The sequence below is a fragment of the Plodia interpunctella genome, chromosome 28 (assembly GCF_027563975.2).
Source record: "Plodia interpunctella isolate USDA-ARS_2022_Savannah chromosome 28, ilPloInte3.2, whole genome shotgun sequence".
Classification (NCBI taxonomy): Eukaryota; Metazoa; Arthropoda; class Insecta; order Lepidoptera; family Pyralidae; genus Plodia; species Plodia interpunctella.
In genome coordinates, this window is record NC_071321.1 from 1,083,260 (window position 1) to 1,108,129 (window position 24,870).

At 34.9% G+C, this 24,870-nt stretch overlaps 2 protein-coding genes across 2 annotated transcripts in view; both read left to right on the plus strand.

Moving 5' to 3' along the window:
* Dbx overlaps positions 1 to 21,787 on the plus strand; it is a 36,374-nt gene extending 14,587 nt beyond the window's left edge. The window contains exons 2-5 of the mRNA XM_053766024.2: positions 3,875 to 3,997; positions 8,073 to 8,144; positions 9,020 to 9,165; positions 19,831 to 21,787. Of these exons, the coding sequence (XP_053621999.1) occupies positions 3,875 to 3,997; positions 8,073 to 8,144; positions 9,020 to 9,165; positions 19,831 to 20,163 (674 nt within the window). The 3' untranslated portion in view covers positions 20,164 to 21,787. The remainder of the gene's footprint in view (positions 1 to 3,874; positions 3,998 to 8,072; positions 8,145 to 9,019; positions 9,166 to 19,830) is intronic.
* On the plus strand, positions 6,337 to 7,681 carry LOC128681818 (uncharacterized). The gene has a single exon (XM_053766023.1). It carries the CDS (start codon positions 6,609 to 6,611, stop codon positions 7,545 to 7,547), a length of 939 nt encoding a protein of 312 aa, XP_053621998.1. The 5' UTR covers positions 6,337 to 6,608; the 3' UTR covers positions 7,548 to 7,681.
* Positions 21,788 to 24,870: the final 3,083 nt, after the last annotated feature.

Below are 24,870 nucleotides of genomic sequence, written 5' to 3' on the forward strand. Positions count from 1 at the left end.
ATGAAGCAATATAATAATAATATCAAAAAGATTCTTTTATTATTTTCGGACTGAAGATGAGCCGGTGCTGGCAGCACTGCCATACAACGTAGCAATCCTGCCAGCCTTCTGGGCACATTACCTATTGCCGGGACTAGTGTTATTGTAAATATTTAATTTGTAAATTTTAAATTTGATTTATTTAACTTCAATTTTATCTATTTAGTGTTATTACTTTCATTTAATAAAAAAAAATTTTAAATAAAGCATAGGTTATTTCAGCTATTTGGCTCTGTCTCATCTTCACATGTATTTGCATTCGGGGCTGTGACGCCACGAAGCTTGCATTCAGCGTTAGGAGGTAACTGTAAAATTGACCAATCATCAGATTCGGTAATTACCTATTTAACATGTGCGACGTCATTTCTGTCTGACGTCAACACTTCTGGGAATGCTATTTTAGCTCATCACAGTATTTGGTTGGATGTTGCATCGGAATCGAATAAACATAATATAAGTATAATTAATGTTTGTAATACAATTCAAATATAAATATATATATATATATATATAAGTATATGTTACCGGCCAAACCCGATTCCATGAGAAACTAGTTTTACCTAAGCTAAACTAATTATTCCTACATGCGATAGGAGAAACTGGTATAGCCTAGGCTAGACTAGTTCGTCCTAAGCCCGATAGGATAAACCACTTTAAACTAAGTTATCCTAATAGAAATACACACTCTCAGGATGAACTGGCATGGCCTTGTCTACATTATAGAATATCTAGAAAGACAAAATAAATAGGTAAATTGAATAAAATACTTTTTAATTAAAATTAATAACTTCATTAAAACGATAACGGTAATACAAACAATCACATTCTAACAATTAATAAAGTATTTTTAATAATATTAAAACAATATAGTATTTTTAATATTAAAAATACTTCACGTTATAGTATTTTTAATACATTATAGTATTTTTAATATTAAAAATACTATATTTATAATACTATTTCGGAGATTTAGTTTGTTGGACTAAACTAAATAAATTTACACTAGGTCATTCCAGTTTAACCTGAATGTGTTTATTTCTATCAGGATAAACTAGTTTTGCCTAGGATAAACTAATTTTCCCTATATGCGATAGGACGAACTAGTCTAGCCTAGGCTAAACCAGTTTATCCTATCGCATGTAAGAAGAATTAGTTTGGCCTAGGCAAAACTAGTTTATCCTGGAATCGGGTTTGGCCGGTAACACATACATAATTTCTGATAACTAATACCGACCTAAATGACGCTTAAGATCAACCATAACACCCCTTCATAGGTAGTTTAAATTAATACGAGAGTCAAAAACAAAACGCTTTATGATTAATGGGTATTACAAAGGCTATACAATATATTAGGGGAGGTGTGCTTCTGACACTGGGGTGGTAAGAAATCGCTGGGGCGCTGGGCGGTGGTGCAAGTGACGAAATAAAGCGGTTAAATGTGATTTTATTGGTTTTATGACGACATGCGTTGTGATCACGCCCGTCCACGATTGAGCTCGAAGATGTTTCGACACGAATGGCCAACATTTGTACTTGTACAGATGTTTGTCTGTTTCTGTGTTTGTGTTGTGAAAAGAGTTCGTAAGGCTTTTTATTCGTAACAGTGGTTGTGATTGACGACAATTTTTTTTTTGAATTGTTGATAACTTTAATCTTTGCATGAAGGTTGGAAACTTAAATCTTGGCACGTTCCAAGGTACCGTATTTTAGCACTTCGTATGTGAATTTCAAACTATATATTTTTTCGGGACGAAAGGTAAGCTATACCCTTCTACGTATTTCAAATTACATGTATGAAAAAATTAAAGAAGATTAATTGAGTATAAATAAAGCGTGAAGTCGTAACAAACCAAAAAAATAACTTACTTTCGAATTTATAATATATCTAGCAATATTATGCATGATACATACCTAGAAAACTTCATCTTGAATCACTTTATCTATTACAAAAAACCCGCATCAAAATCCGGTGCGTAATTTTAAAGATCTAATCATAGCTAACTACTAAAATTACTAATAGGGAATGCACAGACAGTAGGAAGCGACTTTGTTTTATACTATGTAATGATAATGATAAATTCAAATTTAAAATTCTTTATTCAATTTAGGATGATTCACTTATTGACGTTAAAAAATTACTTAAACTGGTCTATTGCCGACTTCCAAAGCGCAGGTGAAGAAGAGCGGCGCAACAAACAGTTTTTTTTGTGCGCGGGCAACCATAGAGATCGGACGTCAAAAAATCAGCTGTACAATAAATAATCTAAAATATCGTTAAATATTGCAAATTAGGACGAGATTGACGTGTAAATCAAATATCAGAATTCTCAAAATAAGTGTTTTTAAATATCGATGACTACATAAACCAACAAAATCTGGGCAAATCATATATCGCACCAAAGTGACGTTTCGGCAGCAAATTAACAATAAATAAAGATATTGTAACATTATTTTGACGTTTGTGACTTGCACCACGCCCCAACGGAGAACATTGCCTTGGCATTGTATTTATAATAGCAGCGATTACGTTCATCGCCCGAAGACTTTATTTCGAATCGAGTGCGAGTGTTAATTAAATCGATTGCTTCGATTCCTTCGATTTTGCGTTACTTGGGGCGTTCACTTTGTATATGTCGTGGCCAAATTTTCGAATTGGCTGTAAAGTGATATGGCTGGGACATATAAACCCGACTCGTCCTGTTTAAGTTAGGTTTTCTTTTTCTTCATAGCGTATCGTGTGTGAGAAATTGCCTTTACCAAAATGATATTAGTTTCCACAAGTCCACATTACATGATAACTAAACTGTAAAGCCTGTAATCATATTTCGGGCATATCAAAAGAATATTAGGTGCGTAAGTAAAAAAATATAGTAGTTTAGGAAGATTACAAACTTATTTTTTTTCAAATGAAAGTAATATTATTAAATATTATTTTTGTTAGACTTTTACTAGTAATTATGTTCATAAGTGTACTTACATAATGAAAAACTGACCATTTCCCAAATAGGCGTTTTGTTTTATACTTAGACTTCTGGTTAGTTAGACGTTTTGCTACATTGGTGATTAGCTACGTAAACAGATTGCTCATTATACGTTCTGCTACTTAGACTTTCTGATCGGGAGGCTCCCAATCGTCTCTTTTTTATAAATATTTAAACTCGTTTCTCGTTACTAAATGCTATTATAACCTGTCCGAATTGTTGAACGACAAATGTTTTGATTTCTCCACCGAATAATGTAATCTGATGGTAAGTAGGTACATAATTAAATAGGTGTACTTTTGCTGCAAGTTATTAGCACAGATATCTCATGTAAACTCGCACTACCTTCGCGTGATTGGTGACAGCGAACCGGACGCACTACCTTTGCGTGGTTGGTGACAGCGAACCGGACGCACTACCTTTGCGTGGTTGGTGACAGTGAGCCGGACGCACTACCTTGCCGTCATACAGTTTGATACTAGTACGGAGAGTAGTGGCCAAAGGTCAGCATCCCATCTAGCCAATGTATAATGCAAATGTAAACATATATTTGTGTCTAGGCTAAGTTATTGTGTGAAAATAAAGTTATTATTATTATAATTAAATTTATAACACAAACAGGCATCTAATTGCCCTCAATGTTTGCTGCGCCCTTGCAGGGCGTCACTTGTACTATCAACTTATGCATGTAACCAATCTATATAACATGTTACATACAATAAAATGTGAATCTGAATCGACTCCGCGACTCATGCTTGTAAAGACCAATAAAAATATATTTAGGTAGATGCCTTTATTTACTAGGTTCTTTATAATGACTGTACTTCATTACTAAACTACCTTTTCTACCACAGATTACCGGCAGCCAATGCTGAACAGCCCCTGGCCAATAGCGAAGCCGATCGCGAGCCGACCAATCCCGGTGCAGCATCAACATTTGCAACATCTTCTGGCGCACTGTCATCATCCATATTTAGGCAAGTCTATCTGCTTCAATTTGATTTATTTAGGTTATTTATTATCTGTATAGTATTTCCGAAAAGTTTGTATCTCTAATGACTTCTCTATGGTGGGAGACAAGTGATAGAAGATGCTAGTAGTTTGTAGCTTTGGTAAATATCGTTTAATTTAGAATATGACGTGAATAAGTCTGCCTGTGAAGGCCTAATTTCTGAATAAATAATTTGATTTTGATTTTGGCAATTCTGGGATACCGACATCTGGTGGTAGGTCGCATTCACACCAGTGAACTAAAAACGAATTAGTTTGGATTGAATATTATCTACTTTCGAAAGTCTTTCTGTTCCGTTTTCACGGCTAAACCGCTGTACCGATTTTGATAAAATTTGGTATGCATGTAGTTAAAAACACCCGTTCAAACATAGGCGACTTTTTTTTAAAATCAACCCCTAAATTACTATAATGAGGGGTGAAACTTCATGTGAAATTCACGCGAGCGAAGTAGTAGGCAAAAACTAGTGTTATTATAATTTTTTTGTAGTATATATGGAACGCTTATTGACTAAAAGAAATGTAACTTGTTCTCATTGTCAAACGAGTACCGTATCGATTTTTTTTTGTTTTAAAACGTCTGATTTGACTTGATGGAAGCTACCCTCTTGTATAGCACAAAAATATTTGGACATTGAACTTTTATTCTTTGCAACATTCTGAATACCCCATAAAAACACAATAAACTATCTTTAAATCCACCGAACAATTGTAAAAATTAAATTAATCCCAAATAAAAAACGTGGACCTCCCATAGACAATCCCGCGTAAAAAATACTTTTGGCATCCCTAAGGCTATAGCTTTGTAGTTTATAACGTTACTGTGCTATTAATAACCGCAACGTTAAATCGTTATTGTTGCATCGCACACCCAATTTGATAATTCGAAACACAAACTTCCCATTGTTGCTATAATCTGTTAGATAAATAACGGATGGTATTAAGTTTTGTATGGGATACTTTATTGGGTGAAGAATTATTTAAGTTATAAACTGCCAGGATCAAAATCATAATATTTTTAAATTATGAATGTATTATTTTTTAACTGAAGTTGATCCGAATGTTGTATTTTTGTTGCTTTTTTAAGTTGAAGCCCAGTAATGGCGTCGCTACTGTGAAAATATATTGACATGAAAATGGCTTTTTAAAGTTTCGATTTAGGTAATCGAGAGTAATAAACAGATACGGTATACGTGCTTACGGGATAGACAGAGCTAAGAACTCTAATGCCACGTTTAGCTATATGTGAGTTTATCCTAATCGCTTATTCCAGTCTAATATCTTGTCTTTATGTAATGTAAGTTAAGTAACTATACTTTTAAACTTTCGCGTTGCATAATTATATACTAAACAACAGGTAAACGCGCACATACCTTTTTTACTTCCCAGACATTTTCCCGTGGTCACTGGGCGACTAAAAAAAGTTAATGCGCGTTTACCTGTAAGTCGAAAATTAAAAAAAAAACAGCCATTTTTAAGTCAGACATTGCCATTTTTAAATAGGTAAAGAGGAATCTTTCTTGATACAAAATCAGGTGTTTAATACTGTCAAAGTTTCGACACTAAACACGGAAACGTCATACCACAAAAATTACAAAAATATAATGCTCCCAATAAAAGACCTTCGGCCGGCGTGCGAAACGGTACAACTCATTTTTTTCCCATTTTATTAGTTACCACATTATTAAATCCCATTATTGTTGTATTCAATGTGCTATCATATTATTTGAATTATATTGATCGTGGATTAGTATTGTGTTTTTTTTTTGTTTACGCCACCATTTTTATTGAGTCTGAATGACCAGTATTATTAGATTTTTGTATTTTGAGTCGACGTTAACCTTTTTGAAGGTTTTCTTTGTGGTATTCACAATTGATCCTTGAGTGACTGCCTGACAATACGTGAATTGACCATAGGAAGAGCTTAAAAATTATATCAAGTGTGTGGGAGCATTTTGATTGTGGAAAAAATTAATGCGAAATACAAAATCAACTTAATAAGATCAAAAACGAGATTTGAACTATTCGGCATATTAAAATGTAGTACATATGGCATATTGTTACATAGATATATTCTGTTATATGCTATACTAGCCGGCGACTTCGCCCGCGTGAATTTCTCACGAGATCATTTATTTTTTTGGGATTCATTTTATTTTATTTCAAACGGAAACTAATAAACTTAAAAACTGTGTAGGTACCTAGTTAATAATATGCTATTTCTAGTTTGTTCGACACTGATCTAGTTAGAACAAATGAGGCGCACGCGCAGCAGGGATGAAAGGTATATATGTAATAACTGGTGATGCTTCAGATCTGACGAACTATAGGCCTATCTCACTCGCCACTGTAATAGCCAAAGTACTGGACAGTCTGCTTGACAAACATTTGGGAGCGCATATTGACTTGCACGATAACCAATTTGGCTTTAGACCTGGCCTGTCTACCGAAAACGCGATCCTATGTCTCAAGCAAACTGTGCAGTATTATACAAAGAGGAAGACACCAGTTTTTGCCTGTTTCCTGGACTACTCAAAAGCGTTTGATTCCATCGCATATGATGTACTCTGGGAAAAGATGGCTAACGACACTACGCTGCCTCGGGATGTTATATCAATATTTAAATATTGGTATAGTAACCAGAGGAATAGTGTGAGGTGGGCTGGCGTGCACTCGGACGTATATAGGTTGGAATGCGGGGTGAGGCAGGGGGGAATGAGCTCACCGAAGCTGTTCAACCTGTATATGAACCGACTGATTGGGGAGCTCAACAGCACCAACATAGGTTGTCACATAGACGGGGTGTGTATTAACAACATTGGATACGCCGACGATATGGTGCTGTTGAGCCCTTCGATCGGTGCACTGCAGAGGCTGATAAACATCTGCGAGACGTATGCGGAATCTCATGGGCTCAGATATAATGCCCGCAAAAGTGAATTTTTAATTTTCAAGTCTGGGGCTAAAACTTATACCACTACGCCAGTACGGGTGTGTGGCACAGAATTGAACAAAGTGGATAAGTTTAAGTATCTGGGCCATTGGATAACCGATACGTTAAGTGATAACTTGGATATTGAGCGCGAGCGCAGAGCGATGGCTGTGCGCTGTAATATGTTAGCCCGCAGATTCGCGCGTTGTAGCAAGGATGTTAAGGTGACACTTTTTAAAGCTTACTGTCAGTCCTTCTACACGTGCAGTCTGTGGGCGGACTATACGCAGCGCGCATACAGCGCTTTGCGCGTTCAATACAATGACGCGTTCAGAATATTGTTTGGGCTGCCGCGTTTTTGCAGCGCGTCTAAAATGTTTGCCGACGCCAATACTGATTGCTTCTATGCAATTATTAGAAAGCGATGTGCGGCTCTTTTAATGCGACTACGTTCCAGCTCAAATAATATTATCCGTGTCCTAACCGACCGATGGGACTCCCCATTACTGTCTCACTGGATTCGTCTTCACACCACGGTGGATGTACAAATACCGGTGACCAGGGGGTGGGATCCTAGCTGGTAGGACGTACTGTTTTGTGTCTTATGTGTGATATTTTTGGATAAGTACTGTTTTCTGTTACTAACACTAGTTTTAAGTTACTTTGTAAATTACTAACAATATATGGATTACGTCCGAAATAAACATTTATTTATTTATTTATTTATTTATTATATATAATTTTCAGTACGTATATGTCAATTTCCGTACTTCAAACTATATGTATGCATTTCAGAAGTGACAAACAAACTTACTTTCGGATTTATTATATTAGTTAGGATACCATTCAATAAATTTGACAATGCAATGACTTCAATTTTTACAATTATGCGGCCAAATCAAGTATAATTTTCTAAATATATAATAGAATAAAGGAGAAACAAATCGAAGAAACAAAGATCGATAAATAGTCGAATACCATTAAATTTTAAAATGGAAAAGTCCGCCATTTTCGTCATAATAATGGGAATAACAAGACGATATTTGTCTATGTTTCTAAATACGTGTAGGTATCACAGTTATAATAAAGCTGTATTATTTTGTTCACAGTGAGACCTGCGCAGGCGCATACACAAGTATTCCCTTTGCCCGGTGGTTTCCCATGGGCACACAGTTCGAGAGGTAAGTACTAAATTTAAAATTCTTAATTCAACTTAGGATGACAACAACTGATAATTTTCTTAAAACTAAGTCTACTAGCCAACTTTTTCAAAGCGCAGGTGAAGAAGAAACGACGCAAGGTACCTTACCGCAGCTATTAATACATATTTCCTGTATCCGGGAAATCAGACGAGGAATATGATTCCCTTATTGAAGTGATTTCCCAACCTCCTTAGCTACTTAGCTATAATGAGCATTGAAGCCCAGGCACTGCTTTCCTTATTTTGACATTCACATAGCAATTATTTGGGTTGCCCCTTCTGCCACGACCAGGCGGAAATGGCACAGCCAGACATTTGACAAATTGGAAAATTAGCCAATCCTCTCTAAGTATGCTATTGCCTTTTAGCTGCCAAGATTGCGTGTTTTAAAGACCTGAATGTCGAATCTATCCGCGAACACTGAAAAATGTTGACACCACTTCTTCATAGTTGTATTCCCCACGGCTGAGGGTCGTGGTCATTACGTGGAATAAAACACACGTAACAACTTTCTTGACATTATTAATGGAGTGATTTGCCATTGCCTTCTCCATTGCGCACACAAGTTAATATAATAAACAAGTGTGCAGGTTTCCTCATGATGTTTTTCCATCACCGGAAGCAAGTGGTGGTCGAAAACTATTTATACATGAGTCAGATTGCTATACAAACTCATGTGAAATAAGTAGGATTTGAACCTAGTACCTTTCGATCCACGCTGGCGGGGGTAAACATAACACCACCACCGACAAGTTGGCTCCACAATTCAGTTAAATTAAGTTAATTATTTTTATTTTCTTCAACTTGATGTAAATAATAAAATATAAATTGTTAACACAAATAATTACTGCTCAGGTAAACCGCGCCGGGGCATGATGAGGAGGGCGGTGTTCTCGGACCTCCAGAGAAAGGGTCTGGAGAAGCGGTTCCAGGTGCAGAAGTACATCTCCAAGCCGGACAGGAAGAAGCTGGCGGAGAAACTGGGGCTTAAGGACAGTCAGGTGAGATATTTTTACAAGAAAGATTAATTTATCCTACTTATTATGTTCCACTAATATTTACTAACAAAATAAATGTGAAAGTTTGCATATAGATGTGTAATGATTGTAACTCAATCACGCAAAATTTACTACGGTTTGAACGTTGGTACAAATATTTTTGTCGGTAGTTACTAAGTAACTTAATTATTTCTCAACCAATAAACCACAAAATAGTACTTACCACCTTTCGGTCGAGTCCTCGAATTAATTCTATCAAAACAATATCACCACATTTTAAATTTCGAATGCCGTTCAAAAACAAACTTGGAACGTTTAAATAAAATTGAAAATTGAGCAAAGCTGCCAGTACTCAGGGGTTAGAAACATGGGGTGTTACAAAAAATTGTTACCCCTAAGGGTATAAGGTGGGGTCTGTCATCCGCAGCCGACGAAGGGGCGAAGGCCCGCCCCTGGCGCAAAAGGAGCTTTAAAACAATTACTGATATTTGAATTCCGAACTGATTCAGATTTTTGGCTGCGGATTATTCGATTCCTTTGCTCATTTTTATGTCGCGAAGGTATTTATGAGTATATTTCGTTCGTGTCAACTTTAGCCGGGAAACTTCAAACTATACTTGCCTACAATGAATAAAATAAAATAAAATAAATATGGACAAATCACACAGATTGAGTTAGCCCCAAAGTTCGAGACTTGTGTTACTAACTCAACGACACTATATTTTATAACATTTACATATATAGATAAACATCCATGACCCAAGTCAATCAGAAAAAGTTCATTTTCCATGTTTACTTGACCGGGGATCGAACCCGGGACGTCCCAGCGTAGCAATCCGCCGTGATGACCATTAGGCATCAGTGGCCGTGGTCGTACACATTAACAATAATAAATATAAATAATTTTCAAGGAATAATTGTCTAAATTAGATAAGTAACGCCATAAAAAATATTTCATATAAATATTTATTCATTAACTAGCGAGGTACGCTTCGCACGAGGTCAGATTCAGATTCAGATTCAGATTCATTTATTGCAATGTCACAAGTGGAAATGTTAGGTGTTACATAGATAATAAGTAAGTACAGGTGACGCCCTGCGAGGGCGCAGCAAACATTGGGGCAGCTAGATGCCATTTACTTAAATATTTAACATTGTTAATTGTCATGCATTAAATGATTAAAATTATTAAATTATTAAAAATGATTAAAATTAATAAAATGATTAAAATTAATAAAATGAAGGGGAGTCGAAGGTATCACTGATCGATTTGATCTTCAAAGAACTCTGCGATACTGTAATAGCATTTATCCAAAAGAAAAACCTTGAGATGGTTAGTAAATATGTGTGGTTTTTTAATATTTTTTATTTCATTTGGAATGTGGTTAAATATTTTTATTGCCATATGATAAACCTTTGGCAATAAATTGTCGAAATAATAATGAAAATTACAACAAAATCTGTTGCGTGTATTGAAAGAAGAAAGCTTAGAAACATACAGATGCGGAATGAGATTTTGTTTCATATTATGTTCTTTGTTGCATTCCTAAATATTTAATTATGTTTCCTCAATTTTCCAAAACTGAGGGAGATTCCGTCTTAAACGTTTCAATAAACCGTCGGCGACCCTATAACCGGCATTTACCGGAAAAATGCGGAAGTAATCGCTTTTCTCCCCTCCTTAGTTTCTTTTTTAAATTGATAAGTCGCCGTGACAAAGGAAATCCTATTTATAAGTCCTCTCTGAGTATTCTATTCTACTTTATCTGTGTTTGATTTAAATAAATCGTTTGTTGATATATTTTTTAGATAATTTATTTACTTTATCTATGCATGTTCCCGATTTCGTTCGTGGCTGTAACAAATAACCTTAAAATTTTGAAAATTCGGCTGTGATTTTACAACCGGCCGTCTGCCTGATGTCAACCCTCCTTGGGAATGCTGGTGTTGCCTATCAGCTGCCTAGACTGTGTGTCTCTTAGTCGCCTCAAAATCAAAATCAGATTTATTCAGAAATTAAGCCTTCACAGGACTTATATTTACCAACGCTACAAACCGTTAGCATTTCGGAACGACCACTGCTTAGAAGAACAATATCCAAATTTAGATATTTAATGGACCTCAAGAATTAAGATAGATATTCATTAGTTAGTTTAATTTGACGAGCTCGGTGGCGCAGTGGTAAAGTGCTTGCCTCTAAACCGAGAGGTCCCGGGTTCGATCCCCGGTCGGGTCATGATGGAAAATGATCTTTTTCTGATTGGCCCGGGTCTTGGATGTTTATCTATATATGTATTTGTTATAAAATATAGTATCATTAAGTTAGTGTCCCATAATACAAGTCTCGAACTTACTTTGGGGCTAGCTCAATCTGTGTGATTCGTCCTAATATATTTATTTAATTACTGAAAGAAAATAAAAATTTTGTTATCAGTATCAAAGAATTCGCCATACAATAACGTTTAGCCTTTCCTGGAGAGAGAGAGAGAGAGAGAGAGAGAGAGAGAGAGAGAGAGAGAGAGAGAGTAAACTGTCAGATATTTCTCCCCAGCAGTGGTCGTTCCGAAATGCTAATAGTTTGTAGCTTTGGTAAATATAATTTAATTTAGAATATGACATGAAAGAGTGCGTCTGAATGCCTAATTTCAGAATAAATGATTTGATTTTGATACTTTATCAACAACGGGTGAGACAGGCCTCGAAATATTATTGAATGAAAATACAAATGTGAAGCTTAAAATTGAATTATTACTGGATATATTACGGTAGGGTGTGGGTAGGAGGGCTAATTATCTTCCGTTTGATTGTATAAGATTCATTCAATCAGTAATTACGTGAGGGTAACTCCGATAATTAGTACAAAAATAAGCATTCAATTAACGAATTCCTTATTGACAAGGCGTGTGGTACCCGTCCTAGGATATAATCACTTTGTATCCTCACGTGGATGTCCTACGAGGCAATTAAATGATAGACAACTTAGTAGAGGACAAAAACTTTCCCAAATTTAACGTCACACTAGTCAAAGATTCAAGAGTCTTCAAAATAAACATATTTAAAGAAAAACTACAACGTTACTCTTTATATACACACAACCATAGACAATATAGACTTGTCCTGTTATTCATAGATAAGTTAAAATACTAACTAAGCTAAAATATTTTTTGTCACCATCTCGCTTTATAATATTTTCAATGCATAGGCAGAGACAATTAACATCTTTTAGCAACTTTTTTATGAATAACAGGGATAGAAGAAAATAAATGTAATTTCTTGATGAAAATGTTATCTTAGTAATAGTGCTCACAATAGTATCTAATGTGCAATGTTTTACTTATAATTAAATAAAAAGAATTCCCAGATTCTTTCTATAACGGGATCGTATTGTCCTTATTGTTTTTATTTCATCCTCAAAAAACCAATACAAAGTCGTAATAACATAATCCAGAAACAGAAAACGACATTTTTATAACCCTGCGAACTCAATTTCCCGCCAAAACCAATACCGAGGACAATATCGCAGAATGACAGATAATAAAAAAATAATATTCTTAGCTACGGCGTCTTGAGACAAAACGAATCGGATATCGAATATCGCGTACGTTAGAAAAGGATAGTATTATATTCTGTATTGCGTCTTTAAATCCGCTTCTATTGGGTGATTCGTATCGGATGTAAAAGTAAGGGGCGGGGGATTATTTCGCTTTTTAGAAACAATTTTCTTGTTTGTTCCGGTATTTTACGATTCCTGAATTTTATAGGCCAATATAGAACAGTCTTGGTTATGGTATGTTTTGTTTAGGGTTGGGACAAGTCGATGGATTTGTTTATTGTTACCCTATAACGGATATGAAAGTTCAATCGAGTGATTTGCTTTGATGTCTGTGGGGTTACAGTTTGAATACAAAATAGTTCGATCATATTCAAGGATTGATATATCGAATCTTGGCTCTAACGTAGATAAAGTAAGTTTTTGCCAAATTGATGAAATTAAACAGATACTCCAAACATGTTTACCTTTACTTTGCTTTTATTATTGGGCTTTCCGATTTGTATTTTAAGTGTCTGAGTACATGAGTTTTTTGTAAATGTTGCGTTCTCCTAAGAATAAATAAATAAATATACGACAATATGTTTAGTATTCGTTTCACAAATTCAATGCAATGTCATGTTTTAAGTTAATTCACAAAAATACATGAAAATAGTAACATACACGTCAAGAATATATATATTTTATTGGGATAAACTGGCATTAAGAAGACATATTTTTCGTGTGTGTGTGTGTGTTATTGACACTGATGTCAGATTTTATCCAAGTCGCCTAAAGGCATCTGACATGACCGTCATAAGGTGGCAAGTATTCGCATACTAGTAAATTTCCTAGTCTACTAGAGTGCAGGTTTCCTCGCGATGTTTTCCTTCATCGGAAGCAAACTCTATGTAAACTACTATACATGAGTCAGATTGTTATACAATCTCATCTATTGATACATGTTAGCACTAGTATATTTCGAAACCAGGAAACTTCAGTTCACAGGCAAGCGGCTAAACCACTGGACCACCAATTAAAACCGCAAAACCGTTAAAAATTGAGTCTAATTCGTCACAACCACTTCACACTTGAATCAAAAAGGATTATCCGATATCCGGAATCCTCAAATAAAGACATTACCGGAGTGACACGGAACCGGGTCACCCTCGCAGTCTCTGTTAAATAAATTCTACTCGGCTGGCTCCCCGCTGTAGAGTATATGATGGTTAGACATGACAGACAAGACAACAAAACTTATCGATATACCTACACTTATAACATATGTTATAGATGGTACACTAGTCTGTCTTTTAATAGTGGAAAACGGATTTTATTTTTGCAATTACTATGCCAAACGTAATGAACGAGATTGGTTGATATACTCCCAGTTTTTCCCGCCGTTTTTAGAATAGGATGTTTTGTATTAATTTTATCTGCTTACTGATAAGACAGGATCTATAATGTAATTTAATTACTCCAAAACATGTATTTAACAAATTCACAAAATCAATTAAATATTAAGACTATGTAGACTTTATTGATAACAGACACGGCGCTCTCGTTATTATTGTGATTTCTTTCCATCATCATTAAAAACTCACAATTATTTCATTTTATAATGAAACTAGCGGCCCGTCCCGGCTTCGCTCTGGTATAAACGTAATAAATTATACCCCTAAACCTTTCTCAGGAATCACTCTATCTATTGGCGAAAACCGTACGAAAATCCGTGTAATAGTTTTTGAGTTTATCGCGAACAGACAGATGCGGTCAAGGACTTTTATAATATGTAAGGATAAAAATATTAACAACGTTGTTTAGACAATACGGAAATTGTTCATACAAATAAATCAATATTCTCTATTTGCGTTGGTATATGAGTATTAACATTTTTAATTTTGAATATTTATAAAACTTCAGCGCATATCATTATATTCTCCTTTCTCTCATCTGATCGTTTTCCCAGTTACATCCTCAGCCGTTGAATATCGAAGCCTATAGAGTCCGCTTTCCTACTTTTGCGTCTCCACTTCGCACGGTCGCCGGCATTCCTAGTTGTCAGAAATTTTCACTCATAAATCGCAAACATCAAACCTTTGCGAATTCCAATAAAATCAAAATGGCCGCCTCTAAAATTCATAAGCCTAAACCCGTCGTCGGCCAGCACCCACCAATTATTTAACGTCAAATGCAAGGAGCGCGGGAAGATTACGATACGGGCTCGCGGCGCGGGTGTGGCCCAGCCCTAGTGGCGTTCGATTTATAAATGGAACTGATTTATTTTTAAAATAACTAGTTTATGGCACTGGCAGCTCGAATGTTGCGGATTGTTTTTCGTTGAAAACGGAACGAATTTTGTGTCCATGATTTTGTAAGGCATAAACTGTTTTAACTCAAAATTTTTTTTGACTTGTTTAATTATTTTTCAGTAATGGACTCAAAGAACTTAGTATTAAAAAAAATAAAAGTATGCTTTATTTAAAAAAAAATAAAATTAATGAAAATACGGTCGAAAAAATCCAGTGGTTACTTCGTAGGCGCTGTAGCTCGCTGTCGTAGCACTTTCGTAGACTTTTGTAGCTTCTTAAGACTACACATGAAAAAGAGTAAACAAAATTGTTTTCACAAACCCAATGTGGCCAATGAAAGAAATATTTGGCGTGTGGTTCCCGCCCTAGAATTGGACCACTCAATATCCCTCTGTGGGTCCCGATCGCAAAATCAGACTAATTTCCTAAATGTTTAGATTTTTTTTCTTTGCGAACTTCGGGCTTTCGGGCATCGTAGCCGTGTTAGAATGAGACTATCAACTTCTTAAAACTTAGTTATTTGAATATTCGAACATGTTAAATTTTCTTTTGGTAACAAGTTTTGAATGCTCAATGAGCCAGCAACTTGGAACTATGATTAAAATAATATTGTTGTTTTACTTGGATGTTTATCGATTTATATTTTAAATTAAAGTATCGTTGAGTTTGTATCCCCATCCCATACAAGCCTCGAACTTTGGGGCTACCTCAATCTGTGTGATTTGACGATTTAAATTTATTTTGACATCTTCGATGGTTGATAATATCTTTTCATCTGCAAAAGCTGTATATTCTTCAAAATATGATTTTAATATGCAAAGTAAAACATGTATAGTAAACAAACCAACGGTCTGCTTAAAAAAAACAGAACGCTCACAATAAATAGAAATTAAAATGCGCGTTGAGAATTGTTTTTCATTTATTCAAATGTATGGAATACCAGATGGACTTCCAACACCGGGCAAGGACGATAAAAACATAAAAACTTGTCTACGGTTTTTGTTTTATTATAAGATAAAATTATTAAAAAATATCTATGTGTTTTTTTATGTTGCAATAAAACGAAGGAATATTTTTTTCAAACTTTGAATTTATTTGCTAATAATAATATAATTCAAGATTAATTTTATATTATATGTACTTACTTAGCTATATATAATAAAAATATATATTTACAAAATAATTTTAGTCATCACACCATAGAATTAGAATAGGTACTTAAACAGCTTTGAAATTTAGGTATGCTGGCTATTTTCCGCAATTATTTTTTTTACCTAATTTTGACGTAATTATAGTGAATCACACAAATTCACTTTTGTAGTTTTAGAACAAAAAAAATGTTATAATATGTAAGATAAAAGATTTTGTTAAAACAAATACAGCGCCCAATGAATCTGATTTTCGTTTTCGGACGCCATGCTTCGAAATTTCAAATATTCATATTTCGAATGAATATTCAAACGCCGCCATGTTTACATTCACGGCCGTTCCAATTTCGAATATTTGCATTTATTTATTTTGATCCCATTTTTTTTATTTGCGTGCGGGCTTTTTGAATTTTGACTTTTTGATTGACAGCCATATTTGCATTGTGGCGAACCAATATCCGTGTTCTTTATTCAAATGATTTGAATGCAAAATATTAGTACAATACTGATTTCGCTAACCCTTTATTTAACATTATATTGTTATTAATGCGTGTCAATACAAGTTTGCTAATATTTAAATGTTACTTATTTTGACAACAAAGTCTAAATGTTCTTATAATTATTTATATTATTTCGGACACAATGCAAATATTTTCGTCTAAATAAATACTTCAATAAATGAATACAAAACACAGTTGTGTCTCGCGTCTCCCCGATTTGATATTGTATGATGAAACAGACACAGTTATATTTTACTTTTATTTTATTCGGAAGTCCAACAGCGTTTTTCATACATTAAGAAACGTCTGGAATAACGACTATAGCTTACTGAAAACACAGATTTAACAGCGAATAGGCAAAAATAACATTTCCAAAGAGCAGAGTTATTACGGCAGACTTTTTAAAATATTAAGGTTTGCTGTTTACGCTGACACGTGAAGATGTGAAGGAGCTGTTGTATTATTGTTCTTAGAAAACTCATAATAACTTCCCCCCTTTAATGTCCCGATCAGGCGTCACCGGAATAACTTCATTTCGCAATAAAAGCGAATGAAACGTTCGTAATTAATTTCTGAAACCATACAATCTTTATAACAAAACTGTCTCTTGAGTATTTGCTTCCAGGGAAATATTAGGACAAAATGTGTATCGTTTCACTGACAGACCTGTTTTTGCGTTGAAGAGCAACAAAATCCATATCGATGACTTAATTTCGAACACCATCCAAACTACGGTTACTTAATTCATTTGATTGATCGTCTTAAACCTCGCTACCGGAACTTCTGAAGATTTGCGTAACAAATTTAGTTGTAAAAAAAAAAAAAAACAATACAAAGCCAAAACATCTGCTAAATTCAAACAACTTATTTTTCGAACTGTGTAATTGATAACTGTCATTTCACTAACGATAACGATTCAATTAAAGGAAAAAAAAAATGGCGTAGAAAAATAAAAAGAGCGATATTTAAAAGTTTGACAAATGATTCGAATTTGGAATCGGGCGCGTACGTACATCGATCAATAGCTGATTGGACACGACCAATCGCCAGTTATTCGTCGTGCAGTTTTGCAATTTTTTTTTTTTTTGAGAAGTGACTCAACATATTTTTTCCAACTAGTACGATTGCTAATGATTTTTTATCAGCACTCATTTATGGTATATTTTTCACACATCAGCTCCCAGTATATCACCAACTGGCTTTTGCCCACAACTTCGTATGTGTACAAAATTCATCCGTGGGAATTTCAGGAAATCCCTTCTTAGTGCTCCCCTATACTGTCCCAGGAACGTACACACCAAATTTCAGCTTTCTACGCTCAGTAGTTTCGGCTGTGCGTTGTCTGTCAGTCACTCAGTAACGCACGAGTTTTATATATATTGATTGCTAATGATTTTTATTACCACGTATTTATGGTACGTAATAGTTTCACACATCTGTTCCCCTTCAACTTGACATGGTTATGTGACCCGGTGAACGATTCGCGCTGCTGTCGAATCAATTTTAAAATATTTCTATATGAATGTCTTGAGTTTCCAATTTAGATCTTTCTAACTTCTTCTAATGTTACCAAAAATTGTAAGGCACACAATATAGAATACAGATAACAAAAACTATAATAAAAACTATAAATGTCATAGACTAATGTGCAATCTTTGATTGATCCAAGTAAATCTTAATTATATAAAAAAAAGTTTTTCTTACTTTAACTAGCTAATTACACACTCCTTTCGCATTCTTACATATTATAAAGGAGTCGCTGTTGCGTCTGTTTATATGAACGCGATAAAGACAAAAGCTAACGGACAGATTATTATACATTTTTTACTATGTGATTTCTAAGGTTTGAGTTAACGCTTTAGTTAAATATAATATGCTTTTACCCGAGCGAATCCGAGACGGGCCGCTAATTCTCTATAATTACCAGAATAATTAATCTATCTTAAATATGTAAAGGAAGCAAGATAAATTCAAATCGTAAAGCTGACAGGACCCCACCCGCGCGGGAATCAAACCTACTACCCGCGTTGCGTTGACACTCACGCCCGCGAGGGTTCACGATGACAAATCATTTCTATTATTCGCTTTTCGCAAAATTTTAGTTTTATTCCGAAAATACAACGGTGATTGTTATGATGTATTAGCACGGAATAAATTAACAGTACTCATTATCGTGTTATTGTGCAGTCAGTGGATGTACGAGAATTAAGGGACACGTAGCATATGCAACAATAGGATTCTATCGAGGACTTCTTTGAGAAACTTAACGCTATACAAAGAAGAAGATTTCTGTCTCTTTTTTGATGTTTTTAAAATTGAAAATTAGTAATAAGTGTAAATTTAAATACACAGCCTAGGCATCAATTGCATTCGCAAAGAGAATGATAAAATTTGAATCTTCGACATTCTAAAGTAATTTTTTACGCTGATACCGGGCTTCGCGGGGTCACAGCACAGAACACAACCGGCAACATGCGGAGATAAGATAGTCACAGTATATAAAATCGGACACTAGTTTAAATTAGTTTAGAACGAGGTCACCATAACAACAGATTTGCCGCCAAAAATTGTTCTTTGTTCAAAATCCGTGGTCAAATGTCACATGTCTTTTTAAAGCGAAGGAATAACCCCGCCCTCAGCCATCAATTTACTTGTCACTAACACAATGAGCGGTATCCGCGTATTTTGTCCGTATTTATTCCATAAAATTGTTAGGATTTATCGTAAAAATGTAGAAAAATGAGAAATCGATGTGTAGAAAAAAAGTTAATGTGCGCTCGCCCCTTTAGGCGTGTTTTTTATTGCGTTTTATTGACAAACTGCTAATTCATTGTAATGTGATATTGCATTTTTTTTTAAATGAATGAAGAAATATGACGAAATGTAATGATTGCAAGTGGTAAAAGAGATGATTCAATAATTGATTTAACGTAATTGATGTTTGTTATCCCACGTTTTGATTTAACGTAATAGATTTTTGTTATCACAAATTTTTAACCAACAAGTCAAAAATTTATAATTCACTTTAATTGAGTAAATTGTACCTAGGTACCTTAACCTTCCTCGGGAATCACCATAGGTTGTTGAGTTTATCGCGAACAGACAGACGCCGCAGAGGACTTTGTTTTATAATGTAAGGATTAGAGTGTCAAATAAATAATTCCTACTCTTGCCAACAGGTCAAGATTTGGTTTCAAAATCGACGCATGAAATGGCGGAATTCAAAAGAGCGGGAACTTCTAGCTTCAGGGGGTTCCAGGGAGCAAACCCTTCCGAACAAGAATAACCCTCATCCAGACCTTTCAGACGCCGAAGCTGACAAATCCAAACTATCCCCTCTCTCGCCCATGAACGACGACGAAGAAAAAAACAAAATGTTTGCGTCAACGTCAAATGACAGCTACAGATTTGACGACAAGATGGCGCCCGCGTTCCAACAATACAATCACATGGATGAGGATGAATATGAAAGTGACGCCAGTGCCACAGATGAAGAAATCAATGTGACATGACCTGTTTTTATTGATGTTGTTAATTAAGAATAGTATATTCTGTGGTTCACTTTGAGTTCATCATCACTGGTTATAATACCTCTAATGACAATCAACCTAATTTAAAAAGAAGTAAACAATACAATAAATCCCATAAAATAACAGGACAATCATTTAGCATTTCTTTATGTACATTAATTAAGTTTTAAACAATATAAAAAGTCCCAAACTTAGCTTAAAAGAAATATTTTGTTGACCTGAAAGACTGACAATCCCTATGTTTTGTTTTTATGCTGTCATTTTTAATTATTGCATTTTATTGTTGAGAATCCTGGCATTATTCGATATGTACTTGACTTTGTATTTAATTAGTTTAAAACTTAATGTTGTACAGTATAAATTTATTTAGTACGTTCTTGCCTAAATATTTAAAAATCTATGTATCAAAGACTATGTAAGATAAACCTAATTCATAATTAGACTATTAGTAAAAGTTACATCGTAAAATCTCATAAGAATCATATGAATGAAAATTTCAATTCTCACCTGTAAATATTTATTATTCGAAAATAGTTATATATAATATTTACGAAAATAAATAAAGAACTTCTGTGAGAAACTTAGAGCTGAAAAATATTATATATACCTACTTACATACATTGAATAAAACTGTAAGCGGGCTCTGTCTGTACATAGGAGATATTAAAGAAAACTAATTATAGGGAGTCCTTATGGGACTAACAGAAGCCAAAACAATTATTTTCAGAATTTGTCTTTGTCTTGTCTTTCTGTATGTTTGTTCACGCATCACGCTAAAACTACTGGATGGAATTTGATGCGTTTTTACAGATGTGTAGCGGAAGGTCTTAAAATCAGGTATTTAACATGTTTCATCGCGATACGTCGCTTAAATCCCGAGATATCGATCATAATAAGTTATGAGCGGACACACGAAATAAACGCGAAGCTGTGGGCAAAACTGATAATAAATATTTTGGCTCATACGAAACCGTAAGGCGCTTTTTTTGATGTAACTAAATTTGTAAATCACCTAATAAATAGTACTAGTACTTAGTAATATACATAAATAGGTATATTTTGTAAATAATTAAATTAATACGAGTTAAAAATGCAGTTTCACTAACCGTTTGTTAAAATTAACTAAACCGTAAGGTAGTATAGTTACTAGCAACCGAACCTCGTCATAATAAAAAAAAAAACTATTTTCTTTTCTTTTCCGTCAAAACCCTTCGATCCTGGTGAAAATAAAAACAATTGTGCAACAATACGATCGCAATCCGATCTAATTAAAACTAGTTTATAGTCGAGTTAGATCGATATCCGATATACATTATAACAAGCTTTTGCCCGCGTCTTTTCCGGGATGAAAAGTCTCTATACTTCAAATTATATGTATGCAAAATTTCAAGAATGTTGGTTGAGTAGATAGAGCGTGATGAGGTAACAAACATGCAAACTTAACTTCACATCTATATTATTAATTAGGATTATAATTAGTGGAAATAATTGTCTTTGTATTAAACATAAAATGCACCAAATGTATATATTTAATAAGTATTATAATATTCTCATGCAGCTTTACGAGACTTAAATGTAATTTTATGTGAAATAAATTGTCAAAGAATCTATTTCGTTTTTTATTATCCTACTAGATGTTGCCCGGGGCTTCGCCGCCGCGGGAATTTCGAGATAAAACGTAGCCTGTGGAAATCTTGTATAACGTAAAAAATAAAATTCATACAATAAATCACGATAGATAATGTTACTGTGATTGATCAATCTTGTTTTAGTATCTACTCGTACTTATGATCTTTAGTTACATACTTCTTCATAGTCGTATTCCTCATGGCTGAGGGTCGTGGTTATTACGTGGAATGGAACACACACAACAACTTTCTTGGTATTATTAATGGAGTGGTTTGCCATTGCATTCTTAATTTCACACACAAGTTAATAATAATCAACCAGTGTGCAGGTTTCCTCACGATGTTTTCCTTCACCGGAAGCAAGTGGTGGTCGATAAAAACTTCTATACATGAGTCAGATTGGTGTACAAACTCATGTGGCAGTGGGATTTGAACCTGGGACCTTTCGATCCACAGACAGTATTTGATTTCATTGATTTTGAACCTTTAATTTTAAACGATTTTAAATAAAAGTACATTAAGTACTGATTCTAGCGTTTTTAATATATGATATATTATTAGAAAGAAAAAATAGTAAGAAACATTAATGGTAAGACTTCTGGCACGATAGGGACCAACACTGTTTAAATGAGTTTCTTTCGGCATTACTTCTCGGCAGTGGTCGTTGCGAAATGCCAGTAGTTTGTAGCTTGTGAGAAATAACTATTTAACATAAAAATCGACTTGAAAAAGTGCCTGTGAATGTCTAATTTCTGAATGAATGATTTAAAATTGAATTTAATGAAAAAAAATATTTCTTTTCACGTCCCAATAGTCGAAAACCATATCTGTATACCACGCTCTCTCACTGTCGGTGAAAATAAATAAAAATGTCCCCAACACAGTAGGGCGTCGAAGGTGTGAACGCCAGTATAAATAAAATGGCTGCTGCGTATGACGTGGCACACCTTTGCCGCCCACTGGCTATTTCAGAGATTTTTAATCTGTATTTTTTTATGCGATCATAAATCTTTTTATAGTTTTAGATGAAATTAAATGTGACGAGAGAAGAACTCAAGAGTTTAATTTAGTTATTTATGGAACACTGTAGGTAGAAATATCTAATAGGTAGGTATGTAACATCTTTTCAGAATCTAAAGTCTAATTTTCATTACCTAAGTAACTAGGTAGCGGCTGATGGGTTATGATCAAAATAGGAATAAAATAGAGGTTTAGAACAACGCAGTAAATTATTTTATTTTCACTGTTGGCGACCATTTCTGAGAGAGAGAGAGAGAAAAACTATTTCTTTACAACTGACAATGTCAGTAACATACAATGAGTATGAAGGTATTATATCTAGTTTAAACACTCTAACAGCGGCACGAAAATAGGTATCTAGTAGTATAAAAAAATATATATCTAGTATCTATAAATTTTCTTGGTTTATAAGTGAAAACATTTTGTTAACCTGTCAGTCGCAAAGCTGTGTTCGTTATTATGAATGTACATAAATTGGCCTAAATTATGTAATTACTTTTACTCGTACACTAGTGGACAACAATGTCTTGACTTCTGACTTTTCCACCAGTAATCAGGTTTCTTCACCATGTTTCCATAGGTTTTTATTCACACCTCGCTACCCAACCCATAGATCTAGGAGTAATATAGTTGTTGCTTCGTTAGTATAGATTGATTTGATTGCCAATGTCAAAATATTGGCGCGAAATACTTTAGACCAATAAAAAATGTTCACCACTGACATCGCACGCATACATCCAAATAGAATGCCAGGCGATTATTTAAATTGGTTCGTGTAACTGTCAGTTCAAACGTCATTGACATGTGTTGTTGATGCGGCACGTGGCGCCACGTGGCTTATGGCGGCTATCGATCGAAACTTTTGGCGGGAACGTAATCTGTTGTTACGCTATTTGTTTAATTCATTTAATGATCTGTATCAAGGAATTTTATCTTCTGCTTGTGACTTTAAGTATTCATTGAGGTCAGTATTTACAATATCAACAACAGCATTCCCAAATAGGGTTGACATACGGCAGGATAATCACAGTTGAATCTTCAAAATTAAATGGTTTCGTTTTTGAGGGGACTGTTAGCTTTGGGGCGTCACAACCAAGAATGCTCTAAAAATTTCTCAACCTTCTGGAAGGCACTTTAATTATTAACTGACGACCTCGTTGGGCCAGTGGTAAAGTGCTTGCCTCTGAACTGAGAGGTCCCGGGTTCGATCCCCGGTCGGGTAATGATAGAAAATGATCTTTTTTTAAATGGCCCGGGTCTTGGATGTTTTTATCTACATACGTATTTGTTATAAATATATAGTATCGTTGAGTTAACTTGAATTAGTATCACATAACACAAGTCTCGAACTTACTTTGGGGCCAGCTCTATCCGTGATGATTTGTCCTAATATATGTATTTATTTATTATTTGAAGCGGTGTTGGTGTTCCAGATGTTAAGAGGCATGTTATTGAAAAGTCCCACGTTCAAATCTTACTCGTGCATGAGTTCACTGCCTCGACGCAACGGAGCAGAGGCCGCAAACCAACAGCCGAGTCCCCTTATGAAATAATAAAATTAATCTTCAACTACCCTCATAATCGCGGATGCATGGTAAATCGGCTAAGACGCCACGTGGCGCGTGACATCTGCTGCGCGAGTGAGACAGCTGTATGCGGGGGAGGGAGAAGACGAGTGTAGAAGTGATAATAGAATGCAATTATTAATTTTTATTCGCACTAATTCAGAAAAGTCGTATGCAATCTCATGTTTATATTAGAGTTTTGTGTTTTTGCGTGTGGTTCACGTCCAAGAAAACGATGGATCCATATCCTCCTATGGATATCATTTCATGCGTCTAAGGGACGAAACGAAACGATCGAAAGGTCCCAGGTTGGAATCCTGCTCGCGCCACATGAGTTTGTACACCAATCTGACTCATGTATGAGTAGCTTTCACAGACAACCACCTGTTTCCGGTGAAGGAAGATATCGTGAGGAAACCAGCGCACTTGTTGATAGTTAAGTTCGCTAGTGTGTAGGTAGGTATACGACTATTTGC